The sequence below is a fragment of the Caretta caretta genome, chromosome 1 (genome assembly GCF_965140235.1).
Source record: "Caretta caretta isolate rCarCar2 chromosome 1, rCarCar1.hap1, whole genome shotgun sequence".
NCBI classification, from domain to species: Eukaryota; Metazoa; Chordata; order Testudines; family Cheloniidae; genus Caretta; species Caretta caretta.
Genome location: NC_134206.1, coordinates 179,475,788 through 179,502,108, shown reverse-complemented (window position 1 = coordinate 179,502,108; position 26,321 = coordinate 179,475,788). Strand labels below are relative to the sequence as shown.

The following is a 26,321-nucleotide window of genomic DNA, read 5'->3' as shown; positions in this document are numbered from 1 at the left end:
GGAAGCATGAACAAGGCATTGAAGCAGAAGTGGCAGGAGGATACAAATGGATCATAAAGAAAGAGGGGTTGGCAGAGCATGGGAGGTGAAAGGAGGAGTAGAGGGAAATTAAAACTGAGACGTAGACAAGAGGCAGACAGTGTGGAACCTTGAAGGTGAGGACGAGTATAAATTTGATGTGAAAATTGGCAAGGAGATGATAGTTTTGAGGAGGGGGTGGCACATTTAGATTGGGGGTGGGTTATTTTAGCTGATACCCTTTTAATGGACTGGAGGGGGAGAGATGAGAACTGGGGAAAATAGAATGGAGGAGATTCAGTAATCAGTGCAAAAAGATAATCAAGGCAGGAGCAAGGGCTTTAGCAGCTGGGGGCAAATTTTAGAGGGAAAAGTGATAACATTTGACAGTGGCTTTGATGCGAGGAAAGAAGGGTTGAGAAGAGTGAGAGACAGCACTCGGGGAAAGGCAAGTTAGTGGCAGGGAGGATGCAAAAGGGGAGTAAGGGAGAGGGTTTAGGAGTTATGATGAGATGTTGGTACTTAAAGGAGGAAAACTGTCTGAATTAACTAATTCCATAAGAGTTATGGAACCATGATTTATGGATTTATGAACCAGTTTAAATAAAACGAGCACTGAACCAATCCCTATAAAAATATTACAATTGTTAACACCAGTGACATACCCAAACACTGCAAAGACACTAGCGTAAGCTACTGATCATTACTCTAGGACAGTGGGTCTCATACTTATATGATTGTGTGCCCCTTCTTTGTGTCTATAGTTGTTCATGTTCTCCCCCTGCCCCTCACAAGTATATATACTGCAGCCAGGCTCTGAAGGGAGAGCAGAAACCAGCGGCTGCTGGCTGGGCACTCAGCTGTATAGGTAGTGCTGTGCCGGCAGCAGCTCAGAAGTGAGGGTGGCAATACGATTTTTCAATATCACTTCTCACAGAAGACTTAGCACCCCATTGCCACCCTTACTTCTGTGTTGCTGCTGCCACCCCGGCGCTGATAGCTGGAGTCCCGCTGCTACCAGGTGAGGGATGTGCAGGGGGAAGGAGAGCCCGAGCCAGCCAATGCTCGTGGTCCAGCTATCACCCCTGGGGCGGTGGGGCTCCGGCTGTCCCCCGAATCCTATCTCCCCACCTCCTGGATGTGCATGACCCTTTTGCACAAGCCCCAGCCACCTGGGACTGATAGCCAGAGCTCGTACCTCCCCTTGACACATTCCATGCTTCCTTTGGTTGGCCTGCTCCATAGTTTGAGAAGTCCTATTTTAGGGTAAGATAGTTTTGTTTGGCTTTCTAATAATGGGAGTTTGAAAAAGTTCAGTTAAGATTTCAAAGTTTGCCTACTGGTACAAAGCAGAATGTCTAAATATGCAGGATGGGATTTTTAAAATCATTGAGTGTTGACTGAAACTGTTCCAAATGGAGCCAATGGGAGTTTTACCATTGACTTCCATAGGAGCAAAGTTAGGCTAATGCTGAGTAGTTTTGGAAAAAATTGCACCTCCTACCTGACATGGCTTTGCTGGCAGTGTAGATGCAACTGTGTCAACAGAAAAGTGCTTCTGTCGGCTTAGCTAATGTCATTCAGGGAGGTGGTGTAACAATGCCAGGAGAACACTTTCTGCCGCTTTATGCTGTGTCTACATTAGGGGCTCTAGTGGAAAAGCTATACTGGTCAAGGATCTGTAGTGTAGGCAAGCGCTGAATGAAGAATGAGCATAAAAGCCCACTTGTGTGAGAAAAGTGAGAATTTTGATGTGGTACAGTTTTGCAGCCACTCATCACCCACCTGCGGATTTGTAGATGGGAACACAAGGTAAAGGCAGTGCAGGATCAGGCCCCTAATCCCTACTAAGTACAAATTGGGGTTTATAATCATGTTCACTGTTGCATTCAAAACATTAATTTCTGATTATGTGGCCATCCTTCTTTGATTCTTCAGCATGGGCCAGATCCTGAGGGGCCTCAGGCCCCAGTGAATTCTACACTTCAGTGGGAATTGATGAGGCTCAGCCCCCTTCAGGGTCAGACCCCATGGATTATAAATGGCCGTAAATTGACCAGAGAGTAAATTTAAAATAATTTAAAATAAAGTAAGTGGATTCAATTAAACTATTTGCTCATTCAGGCGTAATGGTGACATGCTGTGCCACAATCAGCCCTGGCATAACTCCACTGACTTCAATGGCTTTATGTCCATTGATTGTAATGGAGTTACACCAGGGATTAATTTTGCCCAAAGCGTTTAGGAACTAGTGACTAGTAAGAGTAAATTCATTGCCTTAAGCTGCTGCATTTCATTGGAGTGCTGCTGCCAAGCGTTGGGGGGAAAGGCTACCAAGTACAAAGGACCAGCTGCTGATGCACAAGTTGGCACAAGGATAGTTCCAGAAGGAACTGTTCCCCGCCCTTCCAGCTGGCTGTGCTTAGTGAAACAGGATGGAGGAACAGGTCCAGGATAAAGAATTCCCTGGAATGGGCTAGCTTGACTAGCTCTACACAATATTACAATAAACACTAACAGCAGCATTGCAAGGAATATAGTTTCTTGAAGAAGGGTATGTCTACACTGCAATTAAAACCCTGTGCCTGGCCCGTCTGTACCCAGCTGACTCAGGCCCAGGTTAAGAGGTCCTTTAATTGCAGCGTACACATCCTGGCTTGGGCTGGAGCCCAGGCTCTAGGAACCTGCAAGGTGGAAGAGTCCCAGATCTTGGGCTGCAGGCCAAACCTGAACGACTACACCACAATTAAACAGCTCCTTAGCCTGAGCCATGGGAGTCTGAGTCAGCTGGCATGGGCCAGATGCAGGATTTTAAATGCAGTGTAGACATTCCCTTGGAGGCAAAGAAAGCACTGCAAGGCCAAATGACAAGGAGTAAACACTCAGAGATACTGTGGTCCCATGCTCAGCATGTTAACCTTAGGTGTGGCCAAAGTATTGTACTCTTCATTTCGATGATAAAATACAGTAAGTGGAGACTCTGCTATTTAATGGAACAATGCCTTACTTAAGCCTGGAAAGTTTATATTAGGATGGTAATATTAATCTGGTTAACCTGTGTGGCTTCATTGTTGCTCAGTTAAGAACAACATGTGGGTATAATGAATCACATTGAGCTATGTTTCAAGGTTTGATTATAAATATGAAGATATCAATTTTTATGTTGCCTTTATTTGCCAAAAAAGAACATTCTAACCCTGTGGGATCTGGTTCTCAATATTGTAATTAATTTTCCAGGTTTGTAATTAAACAGCTTCAACATGGTACAATCAGTAGGTAATAACATTCAATTAAAGACAGAAGACACATTTTCACCTTAAAATGTTTTTACCCTTGAAGTGATACCAATGGAAGAGGATAAAATAGAGTATTAACACTTTTCAATTACACTAAATGACTTTAATCCTGCAAATGATGCCCTACTTTAATTAGAAGCTCTTCTCTTTATTACAACATGATGGATGTCCACTTTATTAGATTCAAGCGTGACACTATAAGCCCACTTTACATAAACATTACCATGTTATTAAAACCCTCTACAAGAAGGGTTTTTGAAATGTTTGCTAGCACATCAGCACTTCCTTGTTTAATTTCAAAATGCTATTATATTTTCCTCCTGGAACAATTTGCTTCTTAGTGTGGCCCACAATACTGCACTTTGCAAGAATCAGAACCACATATTTGATGGTTGGATTGGAACCTCCTTACACGTTGCATAATCAGATGAATAAAATGGAGTGAAGAATCAACGTAAACAACTTAACAATTGCACAAGCATGTACTCCTGTAGCTGCACAACCCAGAGAACACAGGATATTGACTCTGGTCTTGATCCTGTAATTGGACCGCTGTACTCCGTGCAGCGCTCCACTAATTTCCTTGTGGCTCCGTGTGGGTGCACCTTTGCACAGATCCGAGGCTCCACTCATGTAGATCTTCCGATTGCACGACTTGGGCCTCAAAGAATATGTGCAGTAATAAAGATGTCTATGGATACCTTCACGGACAGCCATACCAGCCCACATTCTAACATAAGAAGATGAGCTTTTATACAGGATGCAGACTTTCTCCATTCTTAACTCGCATTCTTGTTATAAAGGCACAATTAGATGATGCAGAGCAGACTCCTCAGCAGAGACCTGAGGTGGTGGCAGCTCACGGTGTGAGTAGACAAGCAGCTTCAACAGGCCCAGAAACAGATCTGCAGAGAACGCTGGGCTACTAATATTCAGTGACCCAAACCAAGAGTGAGTTTTGTTGATATGATATGATCAGAGTGAGTGATATCATATCATATGAGTGATATGATCAGAGAACTCTTGCCAAAGGCTACTGGGAATTCACTGAGACTGGTGGGAGGGATTTGGGTAGGCAGCAGGACAGTGTAGATAGGGGAGGCACTGCTTGGGTGTGAAGAGAACTGCGCAGGGTACATACCGTAGGGTTCTGGCCTGTCTTTACTTGCCTAAGCCATGCCTTGCCATCTACGCTGCTATTTATGCCTGTGCTAGGTGGGAGTGCAGTGTATGTACTGTACATGCTGCCATAAGTGTAGACATAACCTGAGTGCTTGGGGGTGGTGGTGGAGATGAAGTTCTGCCTGCTTAGGGCTACTGAAAGAGGATTTATTTATTTTCCCAAGAATTCAAGGTGGGGGATAAAGTCAATTTTAATATTCTCCAAGACGACTCTCGACATACTGAATCTGACCCTTCTAACTGCCATTAACCACCTGTCAGAAGGGTTACATATGAAAATATATGCAGTTGGCTCCGGGAGAAAAATTCTATTAACATCCGGGGCTACAGTCTCTATTTAGATCTAGGCCATTTGTACAGTTCAGGTCCCACAAAGGACAAGCAACTATCCACAAATGGGCAGCAGAGAATTCCACCAGTCCAATGTATCTCACATGGATGTAACAATAATAAGCTCCCTGATGCTCTCATCTCCTGCCCTTAGCAGCGCGCATGTGCAGGAGAGAATCTGGGCCATGGTTTGCAACATCAAAACTTTATCCACCATAAGGAAAACCATCCAGACAGTGAGACAGCCTGTCTTCTGAAATAACTAGTCTTGGCAAAGCAACAACATTGAAAAATTACACAAAGATTTATCTGTGACAGCATCACATTCAAATCTAAAGCTAAGGAACTCAGTATTGGCCCAAGGTGTGTCAGAAACTCAGTCATTAAAATGACACTAAATACCCAGGGGAAATTTTTCCAAAATGAGCCTCAGAAATTGTGCATGCCAGTTTTATGGAGGCAAACAGCTGCATGCTCAAAACCTGCATTTGCATGCACTGTGGCACATGTCAGTGCAAATCAGGCAGTCAGATCTATAACTACCTGATTATGACAACACAGGTGTCCTGTTGTAATTACTGCCCCTGATTGGATAAGAATTGTGTACATCCTCTTATTTTTGTTACCCTGTCTCCTTCACTCCATACCATATTTATCCTATCCACCTGTTGTCTTGTGTTTCAGACTGAAAACTTTTTAGGGATACAGACTGGGATTTTCTGTATGTCTGTACAACACTTAGAACAATGGGACCCACCCTGGTTGGCCTCTAGGCGCTTCACAATATAAACGTGCAACAACAACAACATTATTAAAGGATATTTATGGAGTGTAATGAAGCAGACAAGATCTCTTTATAAGGCGCATAGAGCATGTGAAAGACAGTAAGTTAATTAAGTGACTTAAAAATATTGAACAATGTGCAATTTCAAAAAAGAGGTAAGCGTTCAGATGAAGGGTTTAGACTCACCTGGCTGCCTTCCTTTTGCCAGAAAACAGCAGGCTGGGGATTTCCTTTAGTTTCACAGGGAAAGGTCACTGTTCGACCCTGGGCTACAATCTGGTCTCGTGGTCTTATCACAAACTGCGGGGGAGCTACAATGTAAGAAAAAACATGATGTAAAATTGAGGGAGATTTCTCAAAGAATGGATGAATAATATCAAAGGGAAAAGATAGCATTATGTAAATGCATTTTCATGCCAGAGGACATTCATTAATTAGTATATACACAATTAGTAAATACCAAAAAAAAAAAAAGAAAAAAAGAGAGAGAGAGACAGAAAAGAAAGCATCTCCATGTATGACCTCCATCAGCTGTAAGAAGGAAAGGATTACAATCACACATATTTGTTTAAGCTCTGATGTCAATAAAACCTGAGGGGCAACAATCGGGCCCTTTATGGTGCAGGAGCTAGTTATGTTCCAACCTTGTCCTCAAGCCTCCCCTGGACCAATACTGATACTTCCATACCATCTGCACTTTAGAGAGCTCACTGTTGTGCCTTACATCTAGAGACAACTGTGCTTTGCTGTGGTGAGCACCAGGATATAGCACTGGCATGTCCTCAACATCCTTTTCAGTCCATCTCATCACACTTTTAAAAATGAATGGGAAGGGAGGGATGACAGAGGAAGTGACAGAGGCAGGAGAGGAAAAGTCCAATGCCTCCCCTATGGTCCTTTAGGGATGAGTGGGAGCAGAATGTGTGTGGGAAGGAGAAGTATCTATGAAGGAGAGTGACAGAGTGAGATATTGTCCAGGTTTCAATGAGTGCAAGGAGATGAAGGCAGCAGGAGCTAAAAGTTTGTCGATGGCAGTGATCTATGTTCAGAAGGAGCAGGCATCCCAGACAGAACAGAAAGAGGAGAGGGGAGATAAAATGGGGAAAGAAGGGACATGGGGAAGATTGTGATGCCAGAGAGTTGTCAGAGAGGGCTACAGTTGGTGGTAAGGGAGGAGATACATGGAAGACCAAGACCAGGGGAAATGTTGCCAGAGGTGAGCAATTGAAGGCAACGGAGAATGGAGCAACATAGTGTGAATTGACCAGGGGGAAGGGGAGCATAGGAAGAGGAGGAAGGGCTGGTGAGAGGAGTGGAGGGGAAATGAGTGAAAGAGAAATGATGATGTGGAGATGGGAGGTGATGAAGATAGAATGGAGGAGGAGGGTGGAAACAAGGCAGCTGAATTTAGGAATGATAAGCATGGGGCAATAAAGGAAGTGACACACTTAAAACGCATGGCATGCAAAATGTCCCCACTTTGAAAATAACTGGTGTCCCTTAGGCGTTTTATGATTGGACTCACAGTATTTTACATTTTCAAAGGGTCTCTCCCAAAGTATCCTTTAGAACACACTTCAAATATTGCCAGCTGCTCTGTTTATGTGCAGGATGCAGAGTAGCACAAGGAGCCTCTTCATCCCTCTCATACTCCTGAGTGTGAATTTTCCAGCTCCCATTGAGGAGTGCAGTTCGTGCATCCTGCTAGTGCCCAGCACGTTGTGAGCTATCTGAAAGGGGTGGGGAGGGAGGGATTGAAGTTGTGCCTTGGAATTTCCCTCAACTTCCATCAGTCATCTCTGAGTGGCCTCTGTATTGACAATGATGGTACTGCTTTGATGTACAGCCCCTAGACTCTCAACTCAGCCTACAGCCTCCTCGAGCCTTTAGCTGCAGCATGATTTCCTCCCCACCATACTTCTCTCGACCCAATGCACATTCATGCAACTGTTTCCAGGGTCCAAGAGCAGCAACCTGATGAATAGCCATGGAAAGCATACCCTTGGCTCCTACAAAAAGTGCTATAATGTCTACACACAGCAGGTAGGTTTTTCCAGGTTCATCTGAAACACCCTCACACACAGCACACTATAGGTAAATCCATCTGCTATATTTAAAGGGAGAGGAGTGATACACCTAGCTGGGATTTGGTTGCAGTGGATATTTCAAGGCCGATGATTAGCAGGGCTGAATTAAGGCAATCCAGGGCACAAGGAACGATATAACACAAAAATCACTCCATGACTCCACCTCCGCTCCCACCTCCCTCCACCTGGATCCCCCTCCTCTCTCACAGAGGCAGTAGCAACAACATTGTGGTCTTTCATCTCCAGGAGCATCAGAAGAAGTCCCCCAACCCTTGAAAGAAGCAGAGGGCTTGTCTTCGTCAATGTGTGGCAGGGGTGCTCCCTGGGGGAGATGGGGATTAGTACTTACACCCCAGCCCCTGGGGTACCTGCTTGAGAGGGAGGACTGGGCCTTCTGTACTATTCTTCTTGAGCCATACACAGAGTCCTCTCTCAGAGTAGTGCTGAAAAGGCTCTCTACCGCAGCATATCATGCATTGAGATAAATAGGGCAGCTCACACCCTCACAGTAAGCATTTCAGGCTTTCTGCAAACTCAGGCAGACACTGTTGCACTGATTATGCTCATGTGTCTAAGCTTTTCTTTGCAGCTATGAGGGCTAGAAACATACTTTTAAAATATCAATAAATAAATGATGAGGTTTTGAGGTAATCACATGATTAATCAGGAGTAATCAGGAGTTGGCCTACAAGTATCTATGCCTTGATCTGGTACTCGTCACTAGAGTACAAAACCATCCCCTCCAGCCAACTTTTAGCTGATCTATGTTATACTATACTTTTAGGAAAAGCATAAGAAAAGCATCTAAAATGATTACACCCTACTTTTCCGATGTCCCTGTACAGGATAACCTCTCTACAGGATGTACTGAAACTTTTTATAGGGAAATCAAAGAGTGCCCCAATTTCTGCCAATGCACTCCAATATGGAAATGCAGCTCTGTCAATAGGGAACTTCTGATTGTAATGGTGTTCACAGGATGAAAATCATGATTTCACAATACTAGAATAGATTCACCTATCACAGCCAGGCTGCCCAACCATAACTGAGACTTGATCGTAACATTTAGCACTTACAACAGGAGGAATTCTGGTGGAATGTCACCTTCCGGGCACCAAAGTGGTAGCACTACTATTTTTACAGAGTGCTGGATGTGCCCTAAAGCAGGGACTGGTTCAACCTGGTCCTCTTTCAGATGACTCTAGGGCTTTTTTGTAGTTATTGGAATGGGGGTTCCTTGTCAACCACAGACATAGAAGCAGCTTCCAAAGATGGGTAGTCACCGTTATCCTCATTTTACAGATTAGACAACTGAGGCACACAACAGTCAACAGGTCAGTGGCAGAGCTGGGAACGGAAACTTGGTCTCTCAGCTTCCCCTTCAGTGCCCTGGCCATTGGACCATAAGTTATAAAGCCTTAAAACAAATGTTAATTAGATAAACTCATTTCAGCCCTCGCAGGCACTGCTATAACACATAGTTGCATTTGCCTAAAACCTCAGCACATTAGAAAAACCTGTCAAAAGAACCTGTTGTGATGTAATAAATCAAGTGTTTTGCCCATCAACCAAATACCCTTCATTATTTCAGCTGTAACATTAATGGGGTTGGAGTAAACAGAGCGGAGAAACTCTTGTTTAATTGACATTCGCAAGCCAAAGACAATGGCTCTAAAACAAAGCATATTGCCTGAATTCCAGATAACTAGACAAGAATATAAAGAAGAACAATTAAGATTAGAGGCCTAGGACAGTTTTCTTGAAACAGTGTTTTGAGAAATTTTAATATGGTACACAATAAATTAGATTTGATTTCTGGCAAATTATGCTTTGATACTGCATTCAGCAAGCACTGGCTTCAATCAATGTCATGCTAAAGCTCTGTTATGCTAATAGCAGCTTGTGAGGGCGAGTAGACTGATATGGAAATCAGATGGTTGAACATGAATAGAAAGCACAGGCCATGTACGAGTGGGCTTTGAGATGAGGGTCTGGGGGACCCTAAGGTTAATCACATCATGTTCTGAGTTGTTTTTACAGCACAGGATGGTATTCTATGGCATGAATTAAAATGAAGATAGCGAAGACGCAGTTGTGAGCATTGGTATGTTACTCAAGATGCTAATGGTGGCATTATGTTGCACCCTGTCTTTCTGGATCTTTTCATGCCTGAGTGAATGACTCCTTTATGCTATATTAATAAAGGTATATAAAAGTAAGCCAGTGCTTTTGTGTTAAAGAGCCTTAATAAGCAGGGGGGGTGGGGGGCAATGGATGTTGCAAAATATTTCAAAGGAATTCCTCAGCATTTATCATAGCCTAATAGCTAGCAGAATGAGCCCATTGGGATAGATTGCAAGCCATTCATTTTTCCACCCAGGGGTGTTACTGAATTCTAAGGCTATGCTGAGTCACATGGGGCTTATAAAGTATCAGCTGTAGAAAATTTTGACTGAATTAGTTCATTCCTCCCAGCTGAATGCTAGTCACTTTATAAGAAATGTGGCAGAGTATGAATTGTAGAGGGCAGGAGCTGAGGCAACTTATCAAGGTAAAATGTACAATTTTATAGTGAAAAGTATAGTGACCCTATAGGAAGTAATATCACAATGGAATTATTGGCCTTCTCCCAAGAGGTGCTGTGTACTAGCAGTTCCCACCAGCAGTTCCCAATGATCCTAAGGGACTTGTATTGTCATGACCTCCTCACCAGCAACTTCTCCAAACTAGGTGCCCTTAGGTCTATATATTATATAGTTTGATTTTAATTAAAAGTAAATTCTGTAGTAAAATATACTGTATAATCACTATTAGAAACTAAAATTGAAATTAAACCAGTGCAAATAGTAATGGTGTGGGAGTTATGTCCACAGTTGTCCACTAGGATTTATCATGCAAACCTAACTCATTGTACATAGTCCACCAAACGATGTGTCAAATGGTGACAACCTAATTAATTTTTAAATTATGCATACTTAGATAAGAACTTTTAAATATACCACAACATCTAGGCCCTGATTTCCATTTACTTTGATGGAATTTGGATCAGACCCCCGATAAAATTAACTTTCACAAGAGAAGCGTGACAGTAACCAAATTAAAAGGGCTTATTTATAATTAAAACATATTCACTTATTATTTGTAGAATACAATTTGAATTACTGATTTCATAACATCTAATTTCAGCTATTTTATATCCACAGTCAGTGACATACAGCATGAAAATTACTTTGGAAACCTTAAAGTTCTAAAAATAGGAGCTCATTTGAAACTTCAGTGATTTATTAACACGTTTACCTCAAAAGGAAATGGTGTATCAAATGAGATCTCTAATTCATGATGGAACATATGTGCCTTCAGGCTGTGAGATCAAAAACAAATTCATTCTGAAGGCCTTTTTCAAGTTGCACTTTATTAATTTATGGTCTACTGTCTGCAAGTGGCATGAAAGTTTAATTTCTAAAATCTTTTCACCATTAAGAGGCCTCATTTAAATAACCCATACAATACGGGTTGTGTGCTTAGCCTCTGTCCAACACTCAAAGTTCCATTAACTGCTGGGACGTACTACACCTACAAATATTGGACCTGCTCTTCTATTAGGTAATATTATTACTAATAGTCATCATCGTCTTTTTTTATTTGGAAGTAGGGATTGGATGACACTGAAGAATAAGATGACTCTTTGTACACTTGACAAGGATAAATTTCCCTGACACTCCTGTAACTGGGTGAAATAGAGATATATAACTGCAGCAGGTGAAAGGCTCATTCTGGGAAAAACAGGTTCTGCTAATTGACAGGGAAACTCTAAAGAAATGGTCTGTGACCACTCCCTCAGCTGAGATCATCTGGTTCACCGAGCTGTCAAAGTGATGCCACAGCCTCCAAGTACTGCTACTGAACTTCTAGATGTAGCAATTGGCAAATTTATTTTTTTCATGTCTACAGGATGACTGGTCAAAACGTTGGAGTCTTTTCCATCAAATGATCACCAAATTATAGTGCCTCATTCCTACCAGCACCTCCAGGACAATCCATTGAAATATGCTGTATCAAAGACGACATATGAAGGTCTCCTCAAGGATACTTCTCATACAACATGTTGCAGCACAGGATGGTCTGGTGAGGACATATCATAACTGTGTTTTCCACTGGTTGTCTGTCTAGGTCTGGGTCCAATTCAAGGTCCTGGTCTTCACCTATACAGCCCCCAGTGGGTTTGGATCTGGCTCTAAGTGACCACTTTTTTCTCCAACTCCCAGGACACTAGTGGCATTCATTATGAATACTTCAGTGGATTTAGGTGCACATGCTGTTGGTGGGGAGATCATGACATCATCAGTGGATGAGCTTTGGAGTTTGTTTCTGCCAGGAAATCAGGTTGAATCAGAGTCTTGCCATGTATAGGTCACATGGCAACCCTCACCTCTACATGGAGGTATTTTCCTGAAGGATGACAGGATTCTCTAGCTCAATTTAAGTACATAAGAACAGCCATACTGGGTCAGACCAAAGGTCCATCTAGCCAAGTATCCTGTCTTCCGATAGTGGCCAATGCCAGGTGCCCGGGGGAATGAACAGAACAGGTAATCATCAAGTGATCCATCCCTTGTTGCCCATTCCCAGCTTCTGGCAAATAGAGTCTAGGGACACCATCCCTGCCCATCCTGGCTAATAGACATGGATGGACCTATCCTCCATGAATTTATCTAGTTCCTTTTTGCACCCTGTTATAGTCTTGGCATTCACAAAATTCTCTGGCAAGGAGTTCCACAGGTTGACTGTGCACTGTGTGAAAAAATACTTCCTTTTGTTTGTTTTAAACCTCCTGCAAATTAATTTCCTTTGGTGGTCCCTAGTTCTTGTGTTATGAGAAGGAGTAAATAACACTTCCTTATTTACTTTCTCCACACCAGTCATGATTTTATCGACCTCTATCATACCCCCCCTTAGTTGTCTCTCTTTCAAGCTGAAAAGTCCCAGTCTTATTAATTTCTCCTCATATGGCAGCCGTTCCATACCCTTAATCATTTTTGTTGACCTTTTCTGAATCTTTTCCAGTTCTTATATATCTTTTTTGAGATGGGGCGACCAGATCTGCACGCAGTATTCAAGATATAGGCGTACCATGGATTTATATAGAGGCAATATGATATTTTCTGTATTATTATCTATCCCTTTCTTGTTGATGCCCAACATTCTGTTTGCTTTTTTGACTGCTGCTGCACATTGAGTGGATGTTTTCAGAGAACTATCTACAATTCCTCTAAGATGTCTGTCTTGAGTGGTAACAGCTAATTTAGACCCCAAAATTTTATATGTATAGTTGGGATTATGTTTTCCAATGTGCATTACTTTGCATTTATCAACATTGAATTTCATTTGCCATTTTGTTGCCCAGTCACCCAGTTTTAAGAGATCCTTTCGTAGCTCTTCGCAGTCTGCAAAGTCTGGAGTCAGGCAATGCAAGTAAGAGTCTACATGTTTAGGAAATTGACCAGAGTCAATTCCTGTTGCATGGAGTCCATTACCTATTAAAACAAATATATGTAAGGACACTCAGATACTATGGTGATGGGTATTCCCAACTTCTTTTTCTATATACTTAGATTGAGGTTGAAATTGGGATTATGATATGGAAATTGGGGTGAGAACAAAGGAAATAGGGAGGATTCATGGATTAATACTAATTTTTTGTGATGGTTGCTTTCTTGGAGAGTTGTACTGTGATTAATCCTGCACCTCTGGTTTTGGTGATAATGGGATTGGGAAGAATGTTGACTGTCCCATTTCAGGGAGTTGAGAGCACTTTTGAGGGTGACACAGGAATTGTTTGAAGGAGGGAAAGAAACAGGATTCACACCATTGTGTGAGGATTGCAGCAACATTTTTGGAGGTGTCTGTCAAATATGTCTAAAAGGAGACTGAAATACCTATTTAAGCATATGGCTGTTGCACTGTTTCCATTACAAGGCAGAGAGTGTCAAACAATGCTGCTATCAGCTGGGGATATGGCAATCCAGGAGACTAGTTGAGGGTGACTTGGTCCCTTTGAGCTCTATTGTTGTGAGTAGAGGAAATGGGCAGATACAGACTAACAACATATAAGCTAAGAGTGAAGTATTAAATACTGGATACATTGGCTGAGGCAGCTGTATTTTCTCAGGAATACAGAGCTGGTTGACAGCGACTCGATTCACCACATCTTGTGAAACATAATCACTGTCAACCATGATATGATCACAGATGAAGCCCTCACGTTGGAGACATAACAGAGAACTGAAGGGATAACACTGCAGATTTATTACTAACCCAAATATCTGTGACTGGTTACTCTGTTCAGCATGAATCAAGGGAGGGTGGAGGAGATGGTGAACCCATCTCATTAATGTTTAGCTTTAAAATGAAGATGATTTCCTAATCTGATACAGGATTTGATACAGTCTCAGGATAGGGTAGGGAACCAACTAGTATTGTTATGCAGATCCTCTTGCTGCGCCACAGTCAGTACTAATGGAGTCGTTTGGAATATCCATACTTTCATTGTTCTGCCTGGATGGGGTGGTGTGTTGGGTTAGCACAGGGAGCTATGCTTGCAGTCACAAGCGTGTGTCGGTACATCTTGACTTTGAAGCAATTCCATGGATTTTCTGGGCACAATCTGTTTCCTGAACAACGATCTACAACCTATCCTGAAGGACGACCCATCACTCTCACAGATCTTGGGAGACAGGCCAGTCCTTGCTTACAGACAGCCCCCCAACCTGAAGCAAATACTCACCAGCAACTACACACCACACAACAGAACCACTAACCCAGGAACCTAGCCTTGCAACAAAGCCCGTTGCCCACTGTGTCCACATATCTATTCAGGGGACACCATCATAGGGCCTAATCACATCAGCCACACTATCAGAGGCTCATTCACCTGCACATCTACCAATGTGATATACGCCATCATGTGCCAGCAACGCCCCTCTGCCATGTACATTGGCCAAACTGGACAGTCTCTACTTAAAAGAATAAATGGACACAAATCAGATGTCAAGAATTATAACATTCAAAAACCAGTTGGAGAACGCTTCAATCTCTCTGGTCACTCAATTACAGACCTAAAAGTGGCAATTCTTCAACAAAAAAACTTCAAAAGCAGACTCCAAGTAGAGACTGCTGAACTGGAATTAATTTGCAAACTGCATAACATTTAACTTAGGCTTGAATAAAGACTGGGAGTGGATGGGTCATTACACAAAGTAAAACTATTTCCCCATGTTTATTCCCCCCCTCAACCCCCCACTGTCCCTCAGACGTTCTTGTCAACTGCTGGAAATGGCCCACCTTGATTATCACTATAAAATGTTTCCCCCCTCCCACCCCCCTGTTCTCCTGCTGGTAATAGCTCATCTTAAGTGATCGCTCTCCTTAGAGTGTGTAAGGTAACACCCATTGTTTCATGTTCTCTATGTATATAAATCTCTCCACTGTATTTTCCACTGAATGCATCCGATGAAGTGAGCTGTAGCTCACGAAAGCTTATGCTCAAATAAATTTGTTAGTCTCTAAGGTGCCACAAATATTCCTTTTATTTTTGCGAATACAGACTAACACGGCTGCTACTCTGAAACCTATGTATTATTTGTCTCCCAGTTTTTCTTCTTTGGATGGGGAGAGGGTAGCTGATGCATACTGTCTTACACTGGACTGGGGTCCTTACCTAGAAAAGGTAATAAAGCCCCAGGCATAGATGATGGAACTCAAACAGATATTTTGGATGGATTTTTCCACCATTAGGATTTTATAGTAAGAATAAAAGGAATTATTTGAAAAAGATCTGACTTCTATTATCACATCAGAAGCATCTTGATTCCAAGACTAATTGTTTTTATCTCCAATTTAACTTCAGAGTCTGAAGTTCATAAATAATAAAATATTTATTCTTATCTTGTTCTGTGATTTCATGTGGTACAAAAAGCAGACGGTCTCTGAAAAAATTGGAGAAACACACACAAACCCCTCTCTCTTTGAAGAAACAGAGAGAAGATCAAATGAGAGCAGATGAAAGTGCATTAACAACTTGTCAATCCATATTGGCAGGGTCCATACAGACAGTTAGTCTTTGAAAGGCTAATGCATGGTAGAGTCATACCCCAGCTTGCTGTGAATTTCATGTTTGTGTGGACAAGCCCCAGTTTGTGTAGACTGACCCAGACCCCACTGAAGTCAGGGGAAAGACTCCCCTTGATTTCAATGTCCACAATGGAGTTGGCTAAGTTCAAATAAGCTTCAGATAATAAGCATCCCGAATTGTGGCTCCAAGCAGAAAGTATAAATCTTTGTGGGGTCCAACAATCATTAATGAAGCTCTCCATGAATACTTGTACTTGTAGCAATCTGGGACTCTGTAATGGTCCATCATGATTTTGGCACATATTTGGCAAACACTCTGTGGAAGCCTAAACAGAGAAAACAGATGAGTTTGGGAGATTTTGAGGTGGAGGGGTTTGTGGTCCAGCATTTTTCTGTTTTGTGATCAGCTTGTTGTTCCCACAACTGACAGTGCTAATCTTACCTGAGCCATTTGGGTCTCTATGGCACTACTAGCCAATAAAGGTGCATCAAAAATCCAGTTTGGACACATCATAAATGCTGTATTGCTACAAGGCCAAGTCCTCACTTAACACTCACTCAGGCAAAACTTCCCTGAAAGGCGATGAGAGTTTTGCCTCAGCACAAAACTGCATATGGATATGAAGGTTTGGCTAGTAGATCTAAAAAGGATAATAACTGCCTGGACAAACTGCCTCAGTGTTTTGTTTTCTTACTAAAACCCAAGGAAATGTGCATGTTGCCCTGTGATTATGTTTACTCTATTTTCTGATTTCATCACTGTTCTGTCTAAAGTGTTCACCAGTTAATAAATAATGAAGAATCATTCTAGCTCATTCACTTTCCATTTAGGGAAGAGCTAGCTGCAAAATGTCTGTTGTTGCCTTGGTTAACTGCCAAATCTCTACAGACAGCAGCAGCAGACATGTCGCCCTTTGATGTAGTTATCAGAATTTCTGCCACCGAGAGATGGCACAATTCTGCAAAGTGGGATCTCACCAATCAGCATTTCTGATAATGATGTATAATTCCTGAAAGTCCCATGTGAACTGTGATATTTCCATGACTGGCACTATGATATTTCCATGACACAGCATTCACAGTATATAGGGTTTGCTGCAGGGAGAGAAACATCTTCTTCACTTATCATCTAAACAAAGACATTTCAAACCACAAAGTGAACTTAGTTTAAAATACAGTTCTTTGCATTTCAGATATATTGTTCTGCAACATTTCAGATAGGCCAATAAGTTGTGCCAGGTTGATTTACAATGTGACAACTTCCCAGAACAGAGTATAATGCATCAAAAAGTTACATTTCACTTAAATTTGAATAGATCATATCTAATTAGTATTACACATGGCAAATGGAAAGTAGGCAACTTATCTATATGTATCTGCCTACCCCATGTTAGAAGAACCCTCCATTTTTAGTTAATTGCAGTTAGATTGTTTTATACAAGTTGAAAATGAAATCCAACTTCTTGATGCATTCTTTTCTGGAAAGTCAAGTCATATCATAAATCAAGGCGACTTGACCTATTACAATGCAACTGAAATGCAAAGAACTGTACTTTCAACTGGATATAGGCAATTAATTTGAAAACTAAGTACTTTTTTTATCTGAAGTGACTTACTGAGTGATCAGAAAAAAAGCAGATAATCAGAAGCATCAGACACATAGTTGATTTTCTTCTTTTTGAACTTAATTTTATTTCTGGAAGTTTTCCATATCAGGCAAAACAGTTTAGCAGTTACTTATGAAGACTGGGCCAATGATACTTTTTTGTGGGATTGATGAATCTTTCTGGTTCCTCCCAACTTTGGTGGTGGCTTTTCATAGTTATTCTAATGTGTGAGTGCCATAAGAAAGACAGCAAAAATGAAAATGTGTGAAAATATTAACTTGTTCATCTGGAAAATGCATCTGATGAGTGAAAGTAAATGGCCTAAATAGGAATAAATATCCCGCTTCCTAAACCCATCTGTTGTAACTCCTATAGGAAATCTTTCAAAAGCTTATAAATAAAGAGAACATCTATTTGGGAGATTGGCAACACATTTATTTCAAGCAGCAAATCACAACATGATGAGTAATCTGGTAAAGAACTGTTAAAAATTCACAAGCTGCCATCTACCTCAGGCAGTACCATGCTTCATTTTTGCATACTATAGGCTACTAGCTGCTTGAACAAAAGATGGTGAGCAACAAAAATAATTCAGCCCTGAATTTTTCTACTCCAGATGAAATTTAAAGAAAACTCTGAATAATAAATTCAATAAATATATATTTGAATCTAACATGGAAAAAACTGAACTGAAAATTAAAAGTACTTCGAACATTAAAATTCCTCCTCTTTTGCATTTCAAGGAACATTCCATGAAATAATATCCTGGTTTTGTTGTCCAGGTTTGTTTTTTTTTTAAAGATGCTTTTCTCCTGAAGCATAAGCAGAAATAAAGAGTTCCAGAACCTCTTCCGGTACGTGAATGGGATGAAAGAACAAAATCCTTCAAATTCTACACTGCATGCAGCTGTTGTTCCGTGCATGCAAATATACCACAATTAAAAAATAGGCGTAAGTTTCTAGGAGCGGACTAGATATTTTACCATTAAGCAATCAACAGTACCATTACCTTTTATCATCATCTATTTTATTACCAGTTGGTAGAGATTGGCTTGACCCAAATCCCTGATGTAAATTTACTAAACTTAGTGAAATAGAGATCTGAACCTTGTGAATCTGACCCACCTCAGCTAACTGATCAAGAACAGTAATTGCATATATTGCATTGTTGGGAAAGTATTTTGTTGTTGTTGTTGAGACTTCTTGTAAAGTTATTAAATTATACATGAATGATAAAAATCAAGCAATTCACAACCATTAGTCCAGAAAATTTGTGTGGTAGCTCTTTACATTTGATATGATTAGGGCTGATGTTTTTACATTATTCTCAGCGAATTAAATAATTTGACAACTACTGTACTAAACAGTAATTATTTTAAAACAACCCACTCTATTTTATGGCCATCTCAGTAAGTCAAATAAGGGAGACTTTTCTTTGTACCAAATGACTACTTGTAACAAAATAAAACAATTTTAGTGTGGTAAATGTAAAGCTGAACAGAGTGTACCCTTGTGAAGGAGTCATGTGCTCGGAAATAGAATAAATTAAGATCAGGAGATTCAGTACAAGCTTAGGAGCTGGAATTGTGACCTCAGGATCTAAAGAATTCAAAACCAGAGGATCAATGTGTTGAAATAAGAAGAAACGTCGACACAGCAAAAGTCTATTACTTTCCTTGTAGATATTTTTTTTAATATAGTCTTTATAGAGCCCAAACAGCCTTGGCTTATGAATTTTTTCTTCCTTCTCTTTTAAGGATGAGAAAAAAGAAAGCTTTCCAAAACAAAATGTTTGTTTTCTTGTACTGGCTTTCCCACTGAACTAAAATGTGTTTATTAGTAGTACTTTTCTAACCTCCATCAACCTAGTGCAGTCTTCACAGGCGGGGGGGGGGGGGGGAAGGGGGGTTAGATTGGCTTAACTATGTCGTTCAGAGTTGTGTATCACACACCTGAGCAACACAGCTGGGTAAACTTTTTTTTAGTGTAGACCAGGCCTGAGTCACAGTCGTCTCCCAAACAAAGGGCCCAATTCACAGCAACTTTACTCCATTTTCACAGTGGTGTAATTGCATTGATTTTAATTGAGGTCATTTGTGTAAATCAGGCTCAGAGTCAGCTTAAGAAATTCCAAATTGTGTATACAAACTTAATGTCAAACCCTACAAACCATACTCAGTTGCAACGCTAATGAGAATTTTGCCTGAGTAAAGGATTGTACCTTTCAGGAGTGTTTATTAACATAAACACTAATTTCTGATGCTAAAGGTTTATCTTCACAACAGCATTAGCTCAAGATATAACAAGTGTCGTTCCCTAACCGAAGCCCATACACACACAAAAATCTGTAGCTCAAGTCAAGTGGTGCTTTAACCTTAAACTCGCTGGCCCATCAAGGGGTGTTTGTGGAAGCTCGAGCGCTGCCGAGTGCAGTGGGAGCTCAGCTACTCTGAGCTGCTAATACAAACTGTTGCTGTCTGACCACTCTCACTTGAGCTACGCTTGAGTATAGATAACTCCAGCTGACACTGCAGTGAAGCCAATTCTTTACATAAAAGGCTAAAACAATTAAATCATTATTCTAAAAAACAACATAGCTACCAACTATGACATTCACAATTGTAATTTATGTGGAAAAAAATGTCTAGCAAATCCCCCTGAGCATGGAGTGCACAGCCATTAATGAAAACAACAAAAGAAAATGTATTTCCTTGGAATATTTTTCAGTACAAGAATAAGTTTCAGTGAGTGACAAGCTTCTTTTTCATTTTGCTCTATCTTTAAAATTTAACCAAAGTTTTGAAAGAAATCACCAGGATCTGAATTTGCTGAAGGGATATTCAAAGTGCAAATGGTGATCCAGGGCCAGCCTTCCTATGCACATTGTATTAACATGCACACTATTTTCATTTGCGGCCATCTTGTGCACTCCAAAGGCAAAACAGAAGGATGAAGAACTCCCCCAACACGAAGGGGAATCCATTCCATCCTCTCTTCAATTCAAGACCGGGTTACAATCCACTATAATGTTTCAAAGATTTTACACAGGTACAAAAGACACAGGACATGCAAAGTATGTGCTTCTTTCTTTACGTCATAAAAAAAAAAATGGGTTGCTCATTTAGTGCCTGATCCAAAGCCATTTGAAATCAATAGGAGTTTTTCATTGACTTCAATGGCCTTTGTGTCAAGTCCTTAACACACCTCCACAAACTGTTAAGAATTACCCTATTGTAATTTTGGCTTATTAACACCCCACCCCTCTGTGATATAATTGTTGATTTGTTAGTGATTTGTCAAATGCCATTACATATGATATTCTAGAAGTAATAAAAAATTCAGAGATAGCACTTCTTGCCCAGTCAAAATCAGTTGGCTAGCATTAGAAAGTTAGCACTATTAAACACTATTATTAATGATCAGTGCTTAAGTCAGTCCAATGCTGCTGCAAATGAAAGATGAAGCATTGCATGAAGCCATGCGAAAATGGATAGAAGGATGGTTACTTACCAACAGGGCGAGCTGTAGACATTACAATGGTGTGGTGAGAACATAAAAAAGAAATTAAAAAAAAGAAAAGAAAATCTGTCAGAATGCATGACATGTAATGTTACATTTAACTATGGACACTCCAGCGATCTCTAAACTCACCAATGTCAGTGTAAGTAAGAGGCCCGACTTTATTGTTTAATTGAGAGTTATTGTTATTACATTTTTTTTTGAGACAGCAGTTACACAGCTTCTGAATAAGCTGGCTGGAACCAATCATCTGAGAAACATTTTTGATAGGTTCATATGTCGTCATCAAGTATCACTGTTAATGCTTGATTGAAGTAAAATAGCTTTGCATTAGCACAAACTTCTAGGCCCTGATGAATACATCCATTCAAGCCACAGACTGGCAAATGTCATGCCAATAAATGAAAGGCATCACTGTCTGATTTAAATACCAATTGAATTTTAAGCATGGCCAGTCAGTACTGCAGTAAGAGTTGGAGAAAAGCCCAAGACACCATTTTCCTATCCATGAAAGCTTACAGCACATCACTTTTTCTTCACTGACAGGGCTGATGAAAATATAACAAATAGGTTGGAATGGCCACAGAGATTTCAATTCAGAGCCGCCCAAATTACTGCTTAGATAAACTTCTACTTCCTAAAAAATTGCTGCTGAATGATTGACAGGTTAATTCTGCTTCAGACTTATATTGAGATTGAAAGCAGTTGCTGCAACAAGTGATTTCTTGATTATAGTAGGAGCTCTTCATTGCACTTGAGTTGGGGAGAGGGCTGTCAGGCTCGCTGTTATTAAAATACAGACATCCCTTTTAGAGGAGCTTAAAATCTGGACAGGAAATTCACTTGAGATTAAAATCTGGGAAGATGAAATTTACCTTTTTTTAGCAATAGAATGAGTGTTACCCACTGAGGAGCTACAAGATTGTATAAGCAACCAGTTTCATTTGCTCATTTAGGCTCAGAGACCAGGGTCAAATCTGTTTTCAAGAGCCCCCATGTAAAGTACCGTTCAGGCCTATTCAGTTTTCACCCCTCCTATGACCTAAGCCCTGTCTCTCATAACAACCACTCCCTTTAACCATTTCCTATCTGCTACACACTTCAGCGCATGCCACCATCCATCCTCTCCTCTCTTTGTTAGGCTTCATGGGTTTCAGCAATATGAAATATCCTCCCATTTCGTGTACTGGAAAGACAAGAGGCAGAACAGAACTGCAACTTCCGAACCACAGGGCTGAGGGTACAGTCAGGGAATTCAAATTCTGCCATCACCTGTGGCTAATGAGGTCAAATGGAGCCATGGATGCGAGCTGGGTATTAAACTGTGGCAGGCAGGTTGCGTATGTGTGCGCACATGCACATGTAACTTCAGCACTGGGTTTTCAATGGACACGTAGGTTACACAGAATTAGGGCCACCCCACACAGTAAATTCTAAAGCATGTGAGTTGTTTCCCCCCTTTTCATGGGACAAAGTGAATATGATGAAAGTAAGGTAATTTCAAATAATAACTTTATATTAAATACAGTAATGACACAAGCTGACAAAAGTTTGGTAATTCAGGATTAAGACCTTCATTAATTAAAATAGGACCAATCCTGATCCCTTTGAAATGAAAGGAAGTTTTCTTAGGGGTTCCTTGTTTTCAAACAGCCTAGAGTGCCGAGCATTCAACACTGAATTTCTTAGCTTTTCTCATTTTCTGTCACATCCTGAATGTTTAATATGCTTGTAATATAGTGGCTTTTTTGTATTGAATAAACACTCTGCCTATGGCCTTTAGATTATAAAGCCAAGAAGAAAAGATAATGGGAAATCTTCTTGAGTGTAGGAAAATCGATTAAATTATATATTTCCTTTTTCCACCTTAATTTGGTCAAGTTCAAGCTCCAGTTCAGAGGATTTTTGCTTTGTTCTAGCCACTGCTCATATCACAAGGCTAGGTTAGTAAAAAGAAAGGCTTGACCCGATAATGTATACAGTGGACACAGTTCTAGGAGACTTTAAGGCCACTAAACTAATGGCCAGATTTATTGGGTATTGTGATTCCTTCTGTGACAAAGGAAATGCACACTTTTTGAGAGTTAATTCTTGTGCCTATTTCTATCAAATTACAAAATGGAAGAACAATCCTCATCACAAACAAATAACATGTAAAGCCATTTTCAGCTTACAACAAGAAAGCCACATTATCACTTATTATCTAAAATGACATTATGGCAATATTTTAGCAGATGGATTATCACAATACTCTCTTTTCTTTGTTATATACTAACATCTCCCCCCTTGCAAAGCCACTGGGTGACTTTTTTTCTTTGAATTCAGCAAATTAAACTGAACTGTGTCCATGAATTAAATGGATGGAAATGGAAGTCGGCCTCTTGGGTCAGTTGACCCCTGTTCTAATAAAGCAATCCATAGAGATTTTGAACATTTGATTTAATGGGAGGGGGGTAAGAGAAGATGAAGCTAAAAATGTTTTTATTAACCTTTCACAGCTCTACTGAAACCCTTCATCATGCACCAATAAACTGTGAAATAGTGTCTGTGTGATACCGATTGTATCAAAATTGCAGCTTATCCTTTTTTGAATGAAACAAACAATATTTTAACTATTATATTTTATATACTCTTATGAAAATATGTTTTCATATTTTTTCCTCTCTCTCCATAATATTTAACATCTCCGTATGTACTGTCACAAAGTACTTTCTACAAACTCATTAGGCTGCTGGGATTTTAAACCTCCTCACTATAGTATGTAGACATCCAACTACAGTATGTAAACATTAGGTGGGTACCAGTGTCCAAAGGCATTTTCAGAGGAAAATGTTATGCTTTAACTTATTATACTTAACCAAGTCTCTTATTTCTTGGGATGGTACTAGTCTGTCATGTGAAAATAAATGGCAGATGGCTCCATTATGAAATGTTCAAAATTTAAAAAATAAAATAAATATACAGGTTTCAGAGTAACAGCAGTGTTAGTTTGTATTCGCAAAAAGAAAAGGAGTACTTGTGGCACCTTAGAGACTAACCAATTTATTTGAGCATAAGCTTTCGTGAGCTACAGCAGTGGTTAGTCTCTAAGGTGCCACAAGTACTCCTTTTCTTTTTAATAAATATACATTGACTTAAGTTGTTCTAATTTTATTACAGAAAGGAACATAGACAAACAGTCTACACAGGGGAGAAAATACAATAAAACCTACAACTAGACTCATACATACATATGAATTCATGCTTTCAGTTACAAATACTGGGACAGATCCTCAGCTGGGATGAAATCTTTGTTCCATTATAGGAGTTTTGCCCTTAACTTCAATGGGACAAGGATTTCACTGTTGGTGAAAATCAGTATAGCTCCATTGGCTGTGATGGATCTAGGCCAACTTATTCCAGGTGAGGATCTGGCCCACTGTGTAGGAAAATGACACTGAAACATGACACTCTCTCACGTACTGTAGCACTCACCTCGAACTGTGAGGGTAGCAGAGGCCTCCACTTTTCCAACTCGATTCTCAGCAATGCATGTGTAGGTTCCCTCGTCTGTGCTCGTGGCCTTTTTAATGCGCAAGGTGTAATCATCTTTGATGTCATATCTGCATTATAGAAATAAGGAAAAGGAAAGACGTTATGTAGCTGACGATAGACATGGCAAAATTTCTCACCTGGAGTTTACCAATCTGATTCTATCTTGGATATATCTCTGGAAGATAATTTATTATCTAGAGTTAGATAATTCCACCAGGCATTCATCTTCATGACATTTTTATTGCACTATGCATTAGTTAAAAACTTTACAGCCATAAAATTAGTATTGCTATGTTCACTCAGTATTAGGGCTTTATTAATAATATCACTCACTCTGCCCTTGATCTAGAGCAATATGATAAAATTAAGCTATCAGGCATCAGTTATCAATATATGACAGCTTAGGTTTATCATGGCTTTAACTACATGAGCTGCATATTTTACTTCTGCTGCTTTAAAAACAGTTTTCCCCTAACAGGTCCCTAGTAAAAATTGTCAGCCCCTGAAGGAGGGTGGGACAGGAAATTACATTGCACTCATTTATGCACAATGTACATTGTAAACACAGGCTTTGCAAAGTGACAGTTTGTATGCAAGACACATAAGTTTCCCAGAAGCACAATGTAATAATTTAACAGAATAGGGAGAGGAGCTTTACTTCTTTTTTTTTTTAACAAAGAAGAAACAAACATTTTCCTTTTGTTTTTTCTTTCTTGTTGTTACTTACTCTTATGCTAGCTCTAAAGCTATTCAGAATGTATCTGCACAGTATGCATACTTCAGTATGCAGTGACCATTCATTTGTAAAGCTTTCTTTTTTAACTGAAATTCTGAAAGATATTCAGATTTCAATTGCTGTCATCCTGAAAAACACTCACTTGATAAAATATTATGGATGTTTTAGGGCCTGATCCATTGACATCAATGAGAGTCTTTGTCTTTTACTGATTTCAATGGGCACTCTAAGTCCCACAACGATTTTTATGAGGTATATTTTACTCCTGAAATAGTCCCCTTGAATAAACATTCTGTTTGGAGATAACAACCCTACTAACAACCTGAAATTAACTGATTGTGACCATAACATTCAGTTGCAGATTTGTCAACCCTAAGGGGGAAGGATGCTCTTGAGACTAAACTACCAGACTGGACCTAGAGGGAGCTGAGTCTTATACCTAGATCTTCAAAGACGTACCGTGTGACCCTGAGTAATGATTCAGTTGCACTCTGCCTCCATTTACTTATCTGTAGAATGGAGACTATGGTCCCAATTCAGCAAAGAAATTAAGCACTGACATAATTTAAATGGCATTTAAGCACATGTGTAAATGTTTTGCTGAATCAGGGCATAATTCAGCTACTTCCCTCTGGAGTATTGTGAGGTTGTGTAATGTGAGAGTGAAGTTATTAATACTTGTAAACCATTTCAGAACCCCAGATGTTAATTTTTGTGTACATGCTAATTATTATGTATTGTTATTAATTTTTTAGTTTGTACTTGTAATAGATGCAGTCAATATATAGTAAAGCTACTGGGATGTTAAACACTATACTAACAAAATTACTGGAACATTAACCCATGAGTTCTACATGTTGAAATACTGTAAAAAGATCAGTTTTGCTAAGTAAAGCTCAAATTATCAATTAAAATGAATAGTTTCAGGGAGAATTAAAAATCAGAATCCCCTTATTTCATATTCTGCAGACCTTTTATTGTGATCTGAGATCATTCCCTTTCATAATAAATTCATTAGGTAAGAAGCCATATAAAAATAACAAAAAGAACAACTGACGCTAACCATTCTATTACTGGTGTGCAGGATGGTGTATAAGT

At 40.1% G+C, this 26,321-nt stretch overlaps 1 protein-coding gene across 23 annotated transcripts in view; it reads right to left on the bottom strand.

Annotated features, from left to right (window-relative positions):
• The window catches only part of ROBO2 (roundabout guidance receptor 2), a 1,531,972-nt gene that overhangs the window by 129,509 nt on the left and 1,376,142 nt on the right, over positions 1 to 26,321 (bottom strand). For 17 of the 23 annotated variants that reach the window (XM_048868811.2, XM_048868637.2, XM_048868676.2 and 14 more), the window contains 3 exons: positions 24,428 to 24,555; positions 20,945 to 20,956; positions 5,797 to 5,921 (listed from right to left, as the gene is read on the bottom strand). In XM_048868811.2, the coding sequence (XP_048724768.2) occupies positions 5,797 to 5,921; positions 20,945 to 20,956; positions 24,428 to 24,555 (265 nt within the window). The remainder of the gene's footprint in view (positions 1 to 5,796; positions 5,922 to 20,944; positions 20,957 to 24,427; positions 24,556 to 26,321) is intronic. The other 6 variants (XM_048868646.2, XM_048868666.2, XM_048868740.2 and 3 more) reach the window with 1 other exon arrangement.